This window comes from Elgaria multicarinata, chromosome 5 (genome assembly GCF_023053635.1).
Source record: "Elgaria multicarinata webbii isolate HBS135686 ecotype San Diego chromosome 5, rElgMul1.1.pri, whole genome shotgun sequence".
Taxonomy (NCBI): Eukaryota; Metazoa; Chordata; class Lepidosauria; order Squamata; family Anguidae; genus Elgaria; species Elgaria multicarinata.
In genome coordinates this window covers 47,840,641-47,856,187 of record NC_086175.1, presented here as the reverse complement: position 1 = coordinate 47,856,187, position 15,547 = coordinate 47,840,641, and the positions used below count along the sequence as shown (strand labels likewise).

General features: G+C 41.6%; 1 protein-coding gene across 1 annotated transcript in view; it reads left to right on the top strand.

Annotated features, from left to right (window-relative positions):
• The window catches only part of OCA2 (OCA2 melanosomal transmembrane protein), a 175,383-nt gene that overhangs the window by 109,641 nt on the left and 50,195 nt on the right, over nucleotides 1–15,547 (top strand). Inside the window, exons 16-18 of the mRNA XM_063127501.1 lie at nucleotides 2,688–2,835; nucleotides 5,250–5,307; nucleotides 7,655–7,763. Coding sequence (XP_062983571.1) covers nucleotides 2,688–2,835; nucleotides 5,250–5,307; nucleotides 7,655–7,763 — 315 coding nt within the window. The remainder of the gene's footprint in view (nucleotides 1–2,687; nucleotides 2,836–5,249; nucleotides 5,308–7,654; nucleotides 7,764–15,547) is intronic.

Here is a 15,547-nt window from a genome sequence, read left to right as displayed (position 1 = left end):
TTTGAAAGGAGTTCTGTAATACTAGATTTATCTGTGAGAAAGCCCTATTCATGGATGTGGATGTGGATTGCCCATGGAACATCCATGTGCAATGGATGTTCCGGGTGTGCCCAGGCACACCCCAATATCTTGCGAGGGTACTGTGCATGCTCTCTGGCTGGGCAAGCAGCTGATAGACAGTCTTTGCCTGGCCTGGGGTCTTTACTCCTGCAGTACAAAGGGAGAGAGACAATCAGCAGTGCTGGGAGACATTAGGGGGGTGCAGAGTGTGTCTTCTCCATTTTGAAATTTGAGCCAGAGCTCCATTGAGGCAATTCTTTGCCCCGATTTTGGAGTGGCTTCCCTTACTCTGCCCCATTGGATTATCCGTTGGAGAACTGCCCCTTTTCAGATAACCGCTCTAATCAATGGAAATTAATCAAATGCTTACAGCTCCCTCATTTTTAAAGATAAAGAGATAAAGCTTAGCAAAGTGATAGCTCTTAAGGAGGGCTTTAGCCCTGCCAAGTTTGAATCAGATCGGTTCATGCTTTGATTTTTAGGAATTTTTAAAATGGAAATTAAATAATTAAATGTGATGTGATTGAGGAATTTAAGTCCATAACACCAGGTGAGCAACGTCTCATTATCTAGGACAGGAAGGTGACGAAACCTTAATCTGTTTTGGTCAATTTGGGTTAGCTCATTATCTGGTTAAAGATAAAGATCATGAAAACTATCACTACAGCAATAAATAAATAAATAAATGGTATTTTGTGTCTCATTTTTTAAGTTTGTATTTTTAAAGTAAAGTTCAGTTGTTAATTTTTTAAACAAACTTTAGTTAAGTTTTAGTTTCTTTGGTTTGTTTGATGAATAAAAATAATGTGCATTATGACTGAGTATTTAATAAATGCTCACCATTTTAAAAAAAATCCCTGGGTGCACGTTCTGTTGAAATGTGCCACACATGCCTATGTCCCTATTCCTTCCCCTAGCAAGTCTAAGGCCAAAACCAAACATTATGCTAATTGCTTAGCATGTAGGTGAGGATTATCTTTTTCTTTACTGTAGTATATGTTCATCCAGCCCTGATTTGCATTGGGCTCACCATATACTGGAAGAGGAGGATTAAACTCCCCCACCATTTACTTTCTGAAATCTCCCCCATGAAGGGGCGGGATTTAACAAAAGGGAAGAAATGTCTCCATTGGTGTCAATAAAATGCAATAAAATAATCACTAATAGGCAATTAATCTATAATTGCTGTGAACTGCCCAGAGAGCTTCAGCTATTGGGCAGTATAGAAACGTAATAAATAAATAATTTAAAAATTATATTGCCTGGATCAATCCTCAGGGAAAGATTGCATGAAGACCCTGTCTAAAGATGAAAGCTGAAGGTGCCTGTCTCATATGAATAGTCTGCATGATAGACTATATTCTACCTGAACCTGTAATAGAAATAAACGTGATCAGCTGGGAAAAGAAATCAAATAGAAATTTGAGTGTTGGATTGGCTTTCAGATTCTGAATGACATAGCTGAAGTATTTTTAAAAAAACGTACACCACACACCATGATTCAAGTTGAACACTTAAATACCACCATATTATGTTGACAATGGGATTATATTTGATGCTTAACTATGAAGAGAACTATGTTAGTCTAAACTCTACATTAATCTTTTATACATCAGAATGATCAGATGCCAAGAGAAAGAAGGGGATTTAAATGTTGAATAAGATTCCAGACTCTCAGTGCTCTCTAGATAAAGTAATTACACACATTGACAGAGCTAAGAATAATGGTTCCATGAATATTTAACCTAGCTGAAATTAAGAATTAACTAAATGTGTGAGCAAAATGCCTGTCGCAGCACATTAGTGCTAAAAATGCTCTAATATGGAGTGCGAGACTGCATCCACACCATACTGCTGCCACTTTTAAACGTTTTCTGTATGGTACACTATAATTTCTGCCTGCGTGTTCCTTGAAACGGACTCCTGTGTCGCGTAACATGTCGCGTAACAGGCTTAGAAAATGATTGATGGAAGTGTCAGGGAAAGCACAACCTCTACTCCACCTTTACTGGCATTTTCTCTGTCTCTCTAGCAATCAATCAAACAAGTATGGGATGAACTGAGGCGTGCTAGTTTCTCACTTGGTGCTCATCTACAAGGTCTTGGTTGTGTAAAGAGAAAGTGTGAGCCAATCAACTTTTTCCTGGACTTCAGAATATTTAACATTAGTGTTTGATGGTCCACAGCACTTCTCCTGCCTTTCCCAGCAGTTCTTACAATAAGAGCTCTGCTCAGATGATAACATCGGCATTCACTGGCCACATTGGGTGGGTGGGAGCAGGATTGTGTCTGCAGGTCTTGTCCAATCTCCGTGCATTCAGCCAACCCCCTGAGCACATCACACATTTGTATGACTTGTGCACAGACCCGGGCTGTATTACTTATACATGGTTTAGTGTTACGAGGACCTTCCCTTCAAAATTCAAAAAGGATTTCTGGAGAAAAGCAAGATTTATACTATATCTCTCAATGAATAATATTAGCCACTGTACAATTCCGCTTTAAGCGGTTTAACTTTTTACTGAAGACATTGTATGCATGTTAGCATTTTCTTCTGTTGTGGCTAGGGAAGCTGATTTAATGTCGCCCATCTTCACTTTCAGCTTAATAATTCTATTTCTTCTTAGAACTGAAACATGAAATCCGTGTTTGGAGACTGACAGCACAGCGAATTAACCCAGCCAGCAGAGAAGAAACAGCTGTGAAGTGTCTCTTAATGCAAAAAGTTCTTACTCTGGAGTTCTTGCTGAGGAAAAAGCTCAAGACATTCCATAGGTAGGGCTCATGCCAGTTAGCTTTTTACAAAAGGCCAGTCAGCTCATGGGAGATGATGACGACGATGATTATGATGATGATGATGAGTGTGTGTGTGTGTGTGTGTGTTATCCAATGGTATCTGTCCACCATCAGAATGGACACCAATAGTAGAATGGATTCCTGCTCTCCTGCAGCACCAAATATACCTCCCCAAATCTACTCCATGTAGTGAGCTGAATGGCCAGGAGTGAAAAACCATTCTGAATGGGCCCTTTAATCTGCTTCCCTGGATCCATTTTTATTTTGGGCTACAAACATTTGCTCATACAGAGATTTTGTTTCCTTTCTGGAAAAAAAAAAAAAACACCTCAGGAAATGTAGTAATTCTTAAGAAGACATCTGCCAAAGGCCTATGCAGTCCAGCATTCTGCTCATACAGTAGCCAACGAGTGGCCTGTGGGAAACGCACAAATAGGACATGAGTGCAACAGAACTCTCCCACTCATGCTCTCTAGCAACTGGTATTGAGAGGCATACTGTCCCCAGAACTGACCAGAAGCCATCGACAGCCTTATCCTCCATGAATTTGTCTTTTAAAGCTTCCCAAATTAGTGGCCACCCCTACATTGTGTAGCAAATTCTGTAGTTTAACTATGTGCCTTGTGAACAAGTACTTCCTTTGATCTATCATTAATCTCCCACCAGTCAACTTCATTGAATGATTCTGAGTTCTAGCATCTCCTCATCCACTTTCTCTATACCACGCACAATGTTGTACACCTCTAGCATGTTTCCTAGGGTGACCATATGAAAAGGAGGACAGGGCTCCTGTATCTTTAACAGTAATGTAGAAAAGGGAATTTCAGCAGGTGTCAATTGAAGAGGGTGAAATTCCCTCTTCATCACAACAGTTAAAGCTGCAGAAGCCCTGCCCTCTTTTGTATCTGGCCATTCTACTATAGCTAGTGTAGCTTTAACTGTTGTGATGAAGAGGGAAGTTCACCCACTTCAATTGACACCTGCTGAAATTCCCTTTTCTACATTACTGTTAAAGATACAGGAGCCCTGTCCTCCTTTTCATATGGTCACCCTAATGTTTCCCCTAACCCTTCTTTTTTCTAAGCTAAACAGTCCAGCCCCTCCTCTTGATCATTTCCATTGCTCTTTTTCTCATTGGGGTGGCTTTCTTGCTTCAGCCAATGGAAAGTATTGACGTAAAAAAAAAAAAATCCATTCCCCCCCAGCCCCCGGAGACAACTGTTCTAGGGAAACAGACTTAAGTGCACTTCTTCTGACTCTACACACAGGAATTTGTTTTGGGACATTTTATCATCATCATCATCATCATCATCATCATGAATGTATTTGTTACCCACCTCTCCCTTTGGATCGAGGCGGGGTACAACACTAATAAAAACACCATGAAATACATACAACTAATTATTTTAAGATAAATTGGAATTTGGCTTGGGGTGGTAAAATGTTCCCAAAACTGTTAATGTAAATTTATTTGCATTGTTGCATGAAGACCCCAACTACATATGCCAGGTAGAGACTTGTGGTTGTCAGCACAAAACTTGAGGTTGTGGTACACTGCACAGAACTATACAAAATTTTGGCTCAGGTTCAGGGTTTGTAATTAACACTACTAGCAGATGCAGTTAACAGACGCTGGAATATTTCCATAACTTCGGGGACATGTGGTGAGTTAAATCCCCCTTTTTTGGTAACAAAATGATCTAAAACTGAGCCTTAGTAAAGCTTTATACAGTAACAGTGAAGTGACTCAGATTAATTTTGAAATGACTTCACTAAGGCCTTAGCTAGATGAGGGGTTGCCCCGGGTGGATACCCGGGATCGCCCCTGTGCATCCAGATGATGCACAAGGGATCCCGGGCTCAGGCAGGGATCAACCCTCCCTTGCCCCGGGATAATAGGCCCCACTTTTGGCCTGGTATTTCCTGCAGTCTCGGGCTCAGCCCGAGACCGCAATTGTGTGGCCCGTGTATGTGGTTTTTCCCGGCTCCGCGCACGATTACTCACAAGGAGCCAGGAGCCGCTGCACCCATCGGGGGCAGGGTGGGGGGAGCGGGAAAATGAATTTAAGTTTTTTAAAAAACCTTACCTGTGCGCATGAGCATTCGTGAGCATTGTCCCTTTAAGAAAAAAAAAATGCCGGATGCAACGGCTCTTTCCTTGAATCGCCTCACCTGACGTCTGTACTAGGACGACAGTCTGTGATACTTGCATCGTGGGTTCTCCCCTCTTCTGTCGTGGACTTTCCAGAAGGTCTAGCAAAGGCCTTAGTGTAAGTGGGTACAGAATTGAACTTACAGTTAATTAATGACAAAATAGGTAGTAGTACAATGATAGTTCTGAAAGAGCTCTACTTCTATTTATGCGAATCTCAATATGTGGACTATTATTTCAGGCAAATCTCACAAGAAGATAAGAACTGGGAAACAAATATCCTGGAGCTTCAAAAAAAGGTAAATGAATTGCTGCTTTCATATTTCTGAGAAAGCTTACCCACTATATTTATCATTATTTGCTTTTCTTTAACCTTGAATATATTTCAGTGCAAAACATCTTCTGTTTCAAAATCTTCCATGGACCTGCCCCTTTCAGTTTTTGAAAGTAGCACCAAACAGAAAAACCTGAATACATATGATGATTTTAAATGAGCTTTTCAAAAGAGTAAAGGCAACTTGGAACAGCAATAAACTATCCTAGTTTAATGCAGAGGGCTACGTGGCAAGCAAGCCCCTTGCTCCACTTCACACCATAAGCTATATTTTAATAAGTCCAGGGCTGTGGGTCAATTTATATTTCAAATTAAATCTGATTCATTTAAAAGTATTTTGAATATACATACTAGATTTTGATATATAGATATTAGTAACAACTCCTTAATGTGGTTTTCTGGAGGTGTTTGCTAGCTTTAATAAATAAAGACGAAGCCATAGAGATTTATCCAGGGGAATGGTCTGTACCTGACATGTGCCTAGGAGATTGGAAAAGATAAATACTATAGCAATGAAAGACTGTGGTGGTGAAGATAGGAGATGGAGACAGAATCCAGGCCTTGTGAAGAAAAAAGATCCCTTGGAGCTATTTCACACATTGGGCTCCATCACACCTACTTTTCCGCCCTGGTTTTCCTCCACCATTTTCTAGCTCTGTTTGATTAGCGTGTCAAGCTAATGGCCCCTTTCACGTGGGTTTGTGGTATTGTGCTATACCGATGAAACCTTCCTTTCGCTTGCTTGCTCTCCCACTCCATCCTGCCCCGCCCCACCCCACCCCTTCTCCTTCTGCCTCCAGGTCATTGGTTGCAACATTTTCTCCCCTCGCTCTGGCTTTGTTGTCTAGCGATTTACCAACACAGTGCTGGAGGAGAAGAACCACTCCGCCCTCCCCTTTGGTTAGTAAGCTCGCCCTTCAAAGCACATGCCCACAACAAAGGAAATAGTGAGAGGATGGCACTGCGCAGGGGCTGAAGGTTGCTTTAATTCCATTGGGGGAAATGAGACTTTCCCCACTCTAGGAAAACATGAAAAAGGGAGGGGAAGAGGGGTGTGTATCTGCAGGACAGGCATGACATCATCAGAGTGCTGTGCTGCAAAACTGCAAACCAGGCATGATGAGAGTGCAATAAAATGCTTGTGTGATGGAGCCCGTTATTAACATCCTTTGTGTGAAAGCACAAAGGAGTATGAAAATGTGTGAAAACTGCATCTTGAATGTCATGCGTGACTGAGTATCCTAGATGTAATTCAATGGGTAGTGTCCCATGTTAGTAGACTCACTGAAATGAAAGGGACTTAAGTTAGTCATGACTAACTTATGTCCAATTAATTTTAATAGGTCTACTCTAAGTAGCACTTCGATTGGCTACTAGCCATTGAATATGAATACATGCACAGGGAAACTGCAATTAGCTGTTGTTCCCCCATCTATATGTGGCCTACGTGCGGATCTCCCTGGCTCCATTCATGGAAGGTCCCTCTGTCCAATTTTGGGGATGCTTCCCCCACATACACCACAGCTCACCCCATTCAGAAGGGTCTGCTCTCTCTCATTTCAGGGAGTTATAGGAGCTGCTGAGGGAAGGAAGGGGTGGGGAATTTCACTTCTGCCGGTGCAGCTGATCCAGCATTAATCTGGATTCAACACTCCATGCACACATACATTGTGTGTGTGAAAGATAGTCATATATGATGATCTATTTATGGGTTTCATATATTTTCCTTCACCGACATGGAAAGTTGTTGTTGTTTTTGCCTAGCAAATTGTAATGAGTGAAGTGACCCTGAAGGTGAGATGGAAAAAAAACGTTAGGGCTATAAGGAAACAGGAAAGACTGAGACTGTTGGCCATGGGGCATGTGATTCCCAGCTAGGAAGGTGTGATTTCAGGTAACTAAATGTGAATTTATAGTTGAAATTGTATTCCAGCCTTACTGTTCTTGCTATAAGAAACAGCCTTACAGTTCTTGCTATGTTTATTTTCAGCCCCTGAAACTGATAGAAATGTTTTTATTTGTGTAACTAAGATGAAAACTTGTGTAGACACATCTGCCTGTTTGTCATTCCTTAGACTGTAAGAAGTATTGCGCTGAAAAAATGTGTTAAAAATTGTAGAAATAAAACACATTCCCTTTCTAAATTTAAAATATTGTTTTCACACCTCAGGTGTTCTCTCTGTCATTTTAATAGAATCCTCCAGTTAATGTAAACACTTTTTTTTTTACAACGTAGAAAAACATGGCTGAAAATATACCTCCGAAGAGTATTTCTTCCTTAACATACTTCATGTATTCTCTTGTTTCAACAGCACAGAATAACAGACAAGATACTTCTCATCAAATGTTTGACTGTTTTAGGATTTGTTATCCTCATGTTCTTTCTCAACTCCTTTGTTCCAGGAATTCACCTAGATCTTGGTAAGCTCCATCTGTCTTCTTTCATTGTTGGGAAGTGGAGAATAGAATTGCTATATTTGACTGTGAAATTATTTGTGCAGCTTTTTGCATGGGTTCTTCTTTCTGAGACATCTTTTTTTTTTTACCATGCACTGCAAAGGCCTACGTAGATATTGTGTGTGTGTTTGTGTGTGTTTGATGGCATACTTCTAACTCTGCAGTCATAAACGATACATGTCTTGCCTTCAGATCGTTTTGTTCTTTTTGCTGGGATCTCAGCGCTCAACCACACAATAATTGAAGACTTCAAGCGAAATGCACTCCCCGGCCACCTCTTGAGCCAACATTGCTACTTTAAAATAGGGGGAAAATAGAGAGGCGGGATATTTTTCATAATATTTCAATTGCAGTTCTATGAACACTTTCTTGGAAGTAAATACTATTTGGTGCAGCGTGACATTTTTAGTAAACATGCAATAGGGTCGAGCTGTAGGCATTTATGGAGTGCTCTAGAGTGTTTCAAGTGCTTTACATATTAGATGTGATGCAGAAGATCCAGGAATGCATCTACTGATATAATGTTTACTTTCTAAAAGTAACTAGGGAGGGAGGAGAGGGCTAACCTTTACCTGTGTGTTGGGGACTGAAACCAATTTTCCCTCCCCTGAGTTTCTACGGGAGGCTGTCCTCAAGCGTGGTCTGGGAGCTGAAGCTAGTCCAGAATGCAGTTGCCTGGCAGTTGTCAGGTGCCACTCTATATCAGCATGCAACTCCTCTGCTGAAGGCTCTGCACCGGCTGTCCATCTGCTACCAGGCGAGGTTTAAGATTCCACCCTACAACACAAGATGTTGGAGGTTGGAGTGCTCCTGTTCAGGGTTCCAGCAAGCATGCCTCTTTCCAGGATATTCCAATCCATGCTCCTTTCCTGGTTTCCCATTCCCTCCCACCTCTCAATAGTCAGTCAGAATTCTGTGGCCACTGAGCATTTGCAGTGTTCTCTGGGGTGGTTTGGAGTGCCTCTCTTAGGTTTCCTAATTTGTTACGAAACCTTGGGGTTTCCTCAAGCTTGCTGATGCCCCCCTCTTGTACATGGGTGGTACCATTTTGTTTATATAAAGATTCACAATTGGAAAATGAGTTTGCTAGTAGTATATTGGATCTATCTGTCTATCAGAAGAAGTATTCTCCTCCTGCCTTCTACCTATGTGTATCTATGCAAGAGAGGAAATATATGTGTGAGTGAATAATCATATATAATGGGAATTGTCTTTCTCTCACACACAGGGAGTTGTCCCACAGATATTATATTGGGAATAGATCCCAGACATCAACATGACCAGTCAAAGACTCTACCAATTAGTCACACACAGTCTTGAGAGCTCTACTGGCACACTCTGCAGTACTGGGCTATTCACAACACAGGCAGAGCACTGTTTTATTATTTCATGTGCACTCTAGCAACGACTCACAGATGTTAGGACACCATTCTTGCATTCAGCAGCTTAATGAAAATAATAACTTCAATTGCATTCAAAGGAAAAGAACAAATGGTTGCAATAATTACAATATGGTCTTTAAATCTGGAACCTTGTAATTGGAGTCCCCATTCTGCTGTCTCATAATCATAGGCCAGTTCACACGTCTGCGTTCATTGCACGATATATCAAGTGATTTCTTATATATGTGAACCAGCCGTTGTGTCAGTTATAGGTACAAGGCCGGCCTTATACCTAGTGGGTAGATATATTAGGAAATGGTTTGAGAATGTCAGATGTCTCTGCAAGCTTATCTCTGTCAGAAGTTCCCATGGGAGTAGCTTGTTCAATCCCTGTCTCGGCCTTGAAGCTGCTGGTTCTCTGGGAACTTCAGAGTGTTTTGGAAAAGGTGGGGGCCGCTCTTCAAAGTGAGTTGTATCATCCCGTCTGGAGAAGCTCAAAGCAGTTACTGGCATATTCTATTTACTCCTCTCTCAGTGTTGCCTTAAAGATTGTTTCAGAAAAAGAGCCTAAAGCTTTCTGACCATCATTCAGCTTTAAGTGTGTTTTGGAGACTGTGTAACCATTAAGCCTGTCTACCGTGTGATTTCCTCAATAAAATAAGCCTCACTGATGTGAGTGGTTCATGTCAACTTGCCAGCACACGTGAACTCCAGAGGGAACAGGCATGGACACAACACATTGTAGGTTAAGCAACCCATAGAGAACTCTCATATTACCCAATGTCAGCTTATCTTGAACATGAAGACAGTTTGGATATTGGGTTGAGATTCCTCACAGGAGAACTCGTTCACACAATTACATCCCCTCAAAGAAACGAGGGAGAGACATATGAATTATATGAATGTGTGATTCCCTCATGTGTGTGCGGCCCTCCCCATCACAGAAACAGAATAGATGCTGTGATATTTGTCAGAGTTATTTGAGTTAGACACAGGATCTGTGAAATTTCCTGGAGATGACAGGCAATTTCCTGGAGATGACAGGCCTCAACATATCAAGAACAGGCTCTGTTCTGAGCCTTGACTCTTAGTAGAGTAGGGAGAAGATTTAAAACAGCATGTGGAACCTATAGGCCTCCAGATGTTGTTGGACTACAACTTCCATCAACCCTGAGAATTGGGCATGGCGGCTGGCACTGATAGGAGTTGGAACCCAACAACATCCGGAGGGCAGCATGCTTCCCACCCCCTGGTTTAGAAGGGACATGCCATGACTTGCATTCTTGCAATGTAGTGTAGCTTCTGTGTGTGTGCATGTTGGAGGGGAGGTATTGGTGCCTCAAGCAAACATTTACAGGGAAATGCAAGCAAGCATTTGGGGCAACCAGTCAGTCAGAGTCTGATCTGTGATTATTTGATCTGCAAATTTCACACATGTAAATCGCCATTCAGTTTATATAGTGGTGCACTAAAGGTAGGCCGTTGGGGCAGAATCCCAGGTTCCCATTCAGCAGAATAAACAAGAGGGTTCTTCAGTGCAGCAGGGTTGGCTTGCCACTTTTTGAAGTAAGTGAAATAATGCACACTATTATCTAGGATGACCTTATGGAAAGAAGGACAGGGCTCCCGTATCTTTAACAGTTATATAGAAAAGGGAATTTCAGCAGATGTCATCTGTATGCATGCAGCACCTGGTGAAATTCCCTCTTCATCAAAACAGTTAAAGCTGCAGGAGACCTGCCTAGCATGATCAGATACAAAATAGGGCAGGGTTCCTGCAGCTTTAATTGTTGTGATGAACTGGAAATGTCACCAGGTGCTGCATGCATACAAATGCAGAAATTCCCTTTTCAATGCAACTGTTAAAGATACAGGAGCCCTGACCTCTTTTTCATATGGTCACCCTATATTATCAGCTAGTTCCATTCACCCTGCATAAGACCATTTGATGTAAGTAAATCATTTTACCATCAAAGGGATTGTAAAAACCATTATATTCAGAGTATAAAACTACATAACAGCACCACTGAATTCAAACAAACTGAGAGATGAACATGCATGTGTGAACTCACCCACTGTGGAAACTAAAGGGCATTTTAAAAAATGTCTTGATCTTGGTGATGAGGATAGTAGTAGCAATGTTATGACAGTGACACCCTATGGATATTTAGTCAGAAGTAAGTCCCGCTGTGTTCAGTGGAGTTTACCCTCAAGAAAGCATGTTAAGGATGCTTTCAGAAACATGGAGTTGATATCCCAGTGGTGGAGTGAATTTAAAGGATTGTGGCACAGGAAAAATAGCTGCTTTTTTTGAGAACATGAGGACTGGCCTGTGTGGTAGGCTTATTAGTCTGGGGGTAAGTAATGTGATTTTATACCAACTATATACATGGTTATGTATGTATAAATACTTATTGCAACCTATCATATTTGGTAGCATCAACATTTTGCTCTTGTAGTTTGCACTGTACAATGTCTTTATTTTATGTAATGTGACATCCAATTTCTTCAGCAAAACATATTATTGCCAGAGTGTTCAATTAGGATTTGGGTTGAACTGCTCTGATGAGAAGGTCCCTGTGTTACTGTTATTTCTTTGGAAACTAGTTGGTATATTTATTGGCTTATTTGCATAATTTGTAAGAATTTCGGAAGAAATCCACCAGACAAATTGAAGACTCTAATTGCAAAGGGCAGCAGCACGGCCCCTCTGGCAAACACTGCCCCCCCAATAAACAAATGGCATTGAATGCATTATGCAAATCACAGGGGATATTGTGTCTTAATCAAGAAATGAATGACACCTAAGAAAATGGCAGGATTTGCACATGTAATTCCTCTTCGTTTTTCTGTTCGCTGCTGCTGAGGTATCCATGCAAGGCTGCCAGTTTTAGTGGCAATTTCTATATCATTAAATGAATGAACATAACAGGCGGGTAGCTTAGTAGCCATGTGTGTCCCCTGCCTGGAGTACTGTCTAGCAATGATAAAATGTTTACATTGCTCCGGGGTGTCTCATATGTTCAAGTAGAAATTAGTTTGGAAGTTGGTGCTGCAAGACCTGAAACAGTGCCTGCCTTGCTTAAAATCCGTTCACTGCTGGAATCTATATGTTAGGATGTTTATTGTTAACTACTTTGAGTTCTTTGTAAGATGAGCAGGATATACAGAATAAATAGTATTGTCAGCTGTTCATGTGTGTGAACCGTCACCACAAACAGCACATTTATGTTCAGGGCCGGGGTGGACTTGCTCACCTCATTGTAGGAATCCTCCTCCTCTGAGCACCCAGAGACAGACAGCACAAAGGAGCCATCTATGGCAGGAGACCTGGGGTAGTCTGGGTCCTCAGGGGAGATGGCCAGGGTTCTGTTCTGACAGGAGAAGGGGAGTTCTGCTTCTGAGTTCTGCCCGTTCCTCTCCTCCTTCCTGTTTTTAAAAAAACCTTTCTAGAGGCGCGGGTCGCCTACAGTGACCAATCAGGGGGCGCCATGGGCTCCATTGCCAAAAAAGTCAGGGCAAGAGCCAGACTTTTTGGGAATGGAGTTTCCAGGGTTTGACCCCAGAAGGCTTCGCAGTGGTGGCTGCATCATCTAGATCAGTGGTGCTCAACCTTCCTAATGCCGTGACCCCCAACCATAAAATTATTTTCGTTCTTCTCTACACAATCCATTGTCATGGCATGGTTTGCTAATGAAAATAATACATAACAATAGCTTTAATAATACAAAAGATGATACATGACATAGTTCAGTCAATACAGTTTCCTAAGACCATCGGAAGTATGTGTTTTCCAATGGTCTTAGGCGACCCCTGTGAAAGGGTCATTCGACCCCCAAAGGGGTCCCGACCCACAGGTTGAGAACCGCTGATCTAGATGATGTGCCACTGGAGCGAAGCAACCCTGGGACAAACCCTTCGTGTAGATGTGCCCCAAGTTCCATGGGAACGTATGAGCAAGGAAGAGGGTGCCAATGGGAATATTAGCAGTTAATAATGTGCATACCATTGAGAATTTAGTGCCTTGTGAAAAAGTTATTTTACAGTCAAAACTCATAAATCCACTTCTGTTGGAGCTGATGACTATTATACCCCTGGATAGCATGGAAGAAAGCTTTATAGTCTGTAAAAGATTAAAGAGAGTATATCAATTTTTACATAACACTGTATATGGAAATAGGATATGAATACTGAATGAACCTGGGGGATTTTTCTCGTTGGCAAAAAGCCCTAACCTCTTTTAACCCATGTCAAAGAGGCAGAATCACTACAAGCTTTTACAGAATATATGATGAAAATCCGTCCTATACTAACTTTCACCACTTTAAATAATTTATTTCAAACTTTTTGCCAAATATTTTGGAGAGAGGAATACAAGCTGGCACAATCCTTCTTTCTATTATTGATCTATTACTGTAAGCATCTTCAAACCTCACCTTGGAAAAAAAACCCATTTATGTTTCAAGCTACAGTGCCATGGAAGCCACTCATATATTCAAACAGAACGTTTCTGGCACCATTAAAATGGGCAGTTTAAAGAAATGAGCTAGAAATATTTCCTAAGTAATCCACTCGTGTTTGCTATTGGATGTCTTGAATGAAGAGCCTTTTCGAGGAACAGAAAGGTTGTGTTATAAATTTGCTCTGGTATCTGCAAATAACAACCAGCGTGAGTCATTGCACTGCAAAATGCTTTCGTGAGGAGTAAAACGTCTGAGAAATGCATCCATGGGAGCTGCAGTGGTAGCTTCTATAACCAGGTGTACTGAAGATGCAGGATTACTGCACACAAAAACTGCTCCCACATCTGCCATAAGTGAGAATCTACCCTAATCGTGTAAAAAGCAAGAACAGTGCATTTTGTGTCTGATTGTAAGAGAAAAGGGGTATGCAGATGAGGGTACTGAACTTCCATCTTATCAGGGGTAGGCAGCCTCGAAATGCTTTGACCTGCAACTTCCATAAGCCCCAGCCAGGATGGCCAGTGGTCAGGGAAAATGGAACATGTAATCCAAATCAGCAGGAGGGCACTGGGTTGCCTATGCTTTGACGCAAATTAGGCATTCATGGGATTTGTGTGTGGCTGCCCTGCGTGGCAAGCCACTGAACTGCAGCACCTAGCTAGGGTCCTAGGCAAAGACGTACCCTCAGGCCTTGGACTGACTCCAAGCACCTTGGATGGCCATTTGATCCTCCGGGACAGGAAGGAAGGAGTATAAAAAGTCTTTCTGTCTTGGCTTGAGCAACTTGGTCTTTCCAAGTTTGGTGTGTTCCTACACTACTGCTTTATAACAGTTTATAATGGTTTTGACAACTGTTTGGGCCCAGGACACATTATATATACCTTTTTCAAAGTGTTATATCCTGCTTGGTGTAGATCTGGCCCCTGTATGCTTTGCCTATGCTTGCTCTTTAGTCCTACCTCTTTTGTCTTTTGATTTTGATTTGCTGAGGGCCTACGGAAAAAGCCAGCGAGAGGGGTGGGTATGGGTGGGGCCTCTTCATTTCTGAGCACCTTGGATTGGCTCAGAAAATCAACTGATTTGTGATTTTTAGGAAATGAAGTGGTTCACTTGACTCAATGGTTTGGTTGACTTTGTTTTGAAGAAGGGGCTTTACCATACTCTTTAAAAGCTGCCAGAACCAACCTTTCTCTCAAATGAAGTGTTGATTACCTCGGTGACCCTGTCTCCCTAACTTAATGAGCCAAGTTGGGGAATGGTTTGAGAGCTCATGTGGTAGGGTCTCACTCCTCCAAGAGCTGTGACCCTGTTGTCAGGTTGTACAGAGTGAAAAGTATCCAAAGAAAACAAGGTGGAGCTCTAGTGACAAGCGGGGCTAATTTTAATAGAACTATTGGCATTCATGTCAGAGCTCTCCTCCTTACTTGGAAATGTCACAGAGAATGCTTGGACAAAATGGGCTTGCTTGAAGAGTTTTGCCTGATTTTCTTCTATGGCATCTCAGTGGATTCTCTCGATTTCAGTGCCAAACCATTGTGACTTCTAAAGTATTGTTGTCCCATGGTGGCCAGTTGGGTTGCTTCTACATTCAGCTCATTCTTTCTAGAAATCTCATATTATCCATTTATGTGTGCTTATGGTTTTGAAGAGTATATCTGGAAAGTCTGTCTTTGCTGGAAATGCCATCAGGTCTTTTAAGAGATGGTACTGTGAGCATGCCTTTAATATTTTCATTTAAAAACACATTCATTTCAAGGTGTAATGGTTTCTAACTGTTTTAGACTTTTTTTTTAAAAAAAAATCTTTTCAGTTTGGATGTGATCCAAAGAAAAGTTTATATATTAAAGGAAGTAGCCCTTGCTTATTAGTCATCTTGAAAGACTGCAGGTGTTACCATAATCTA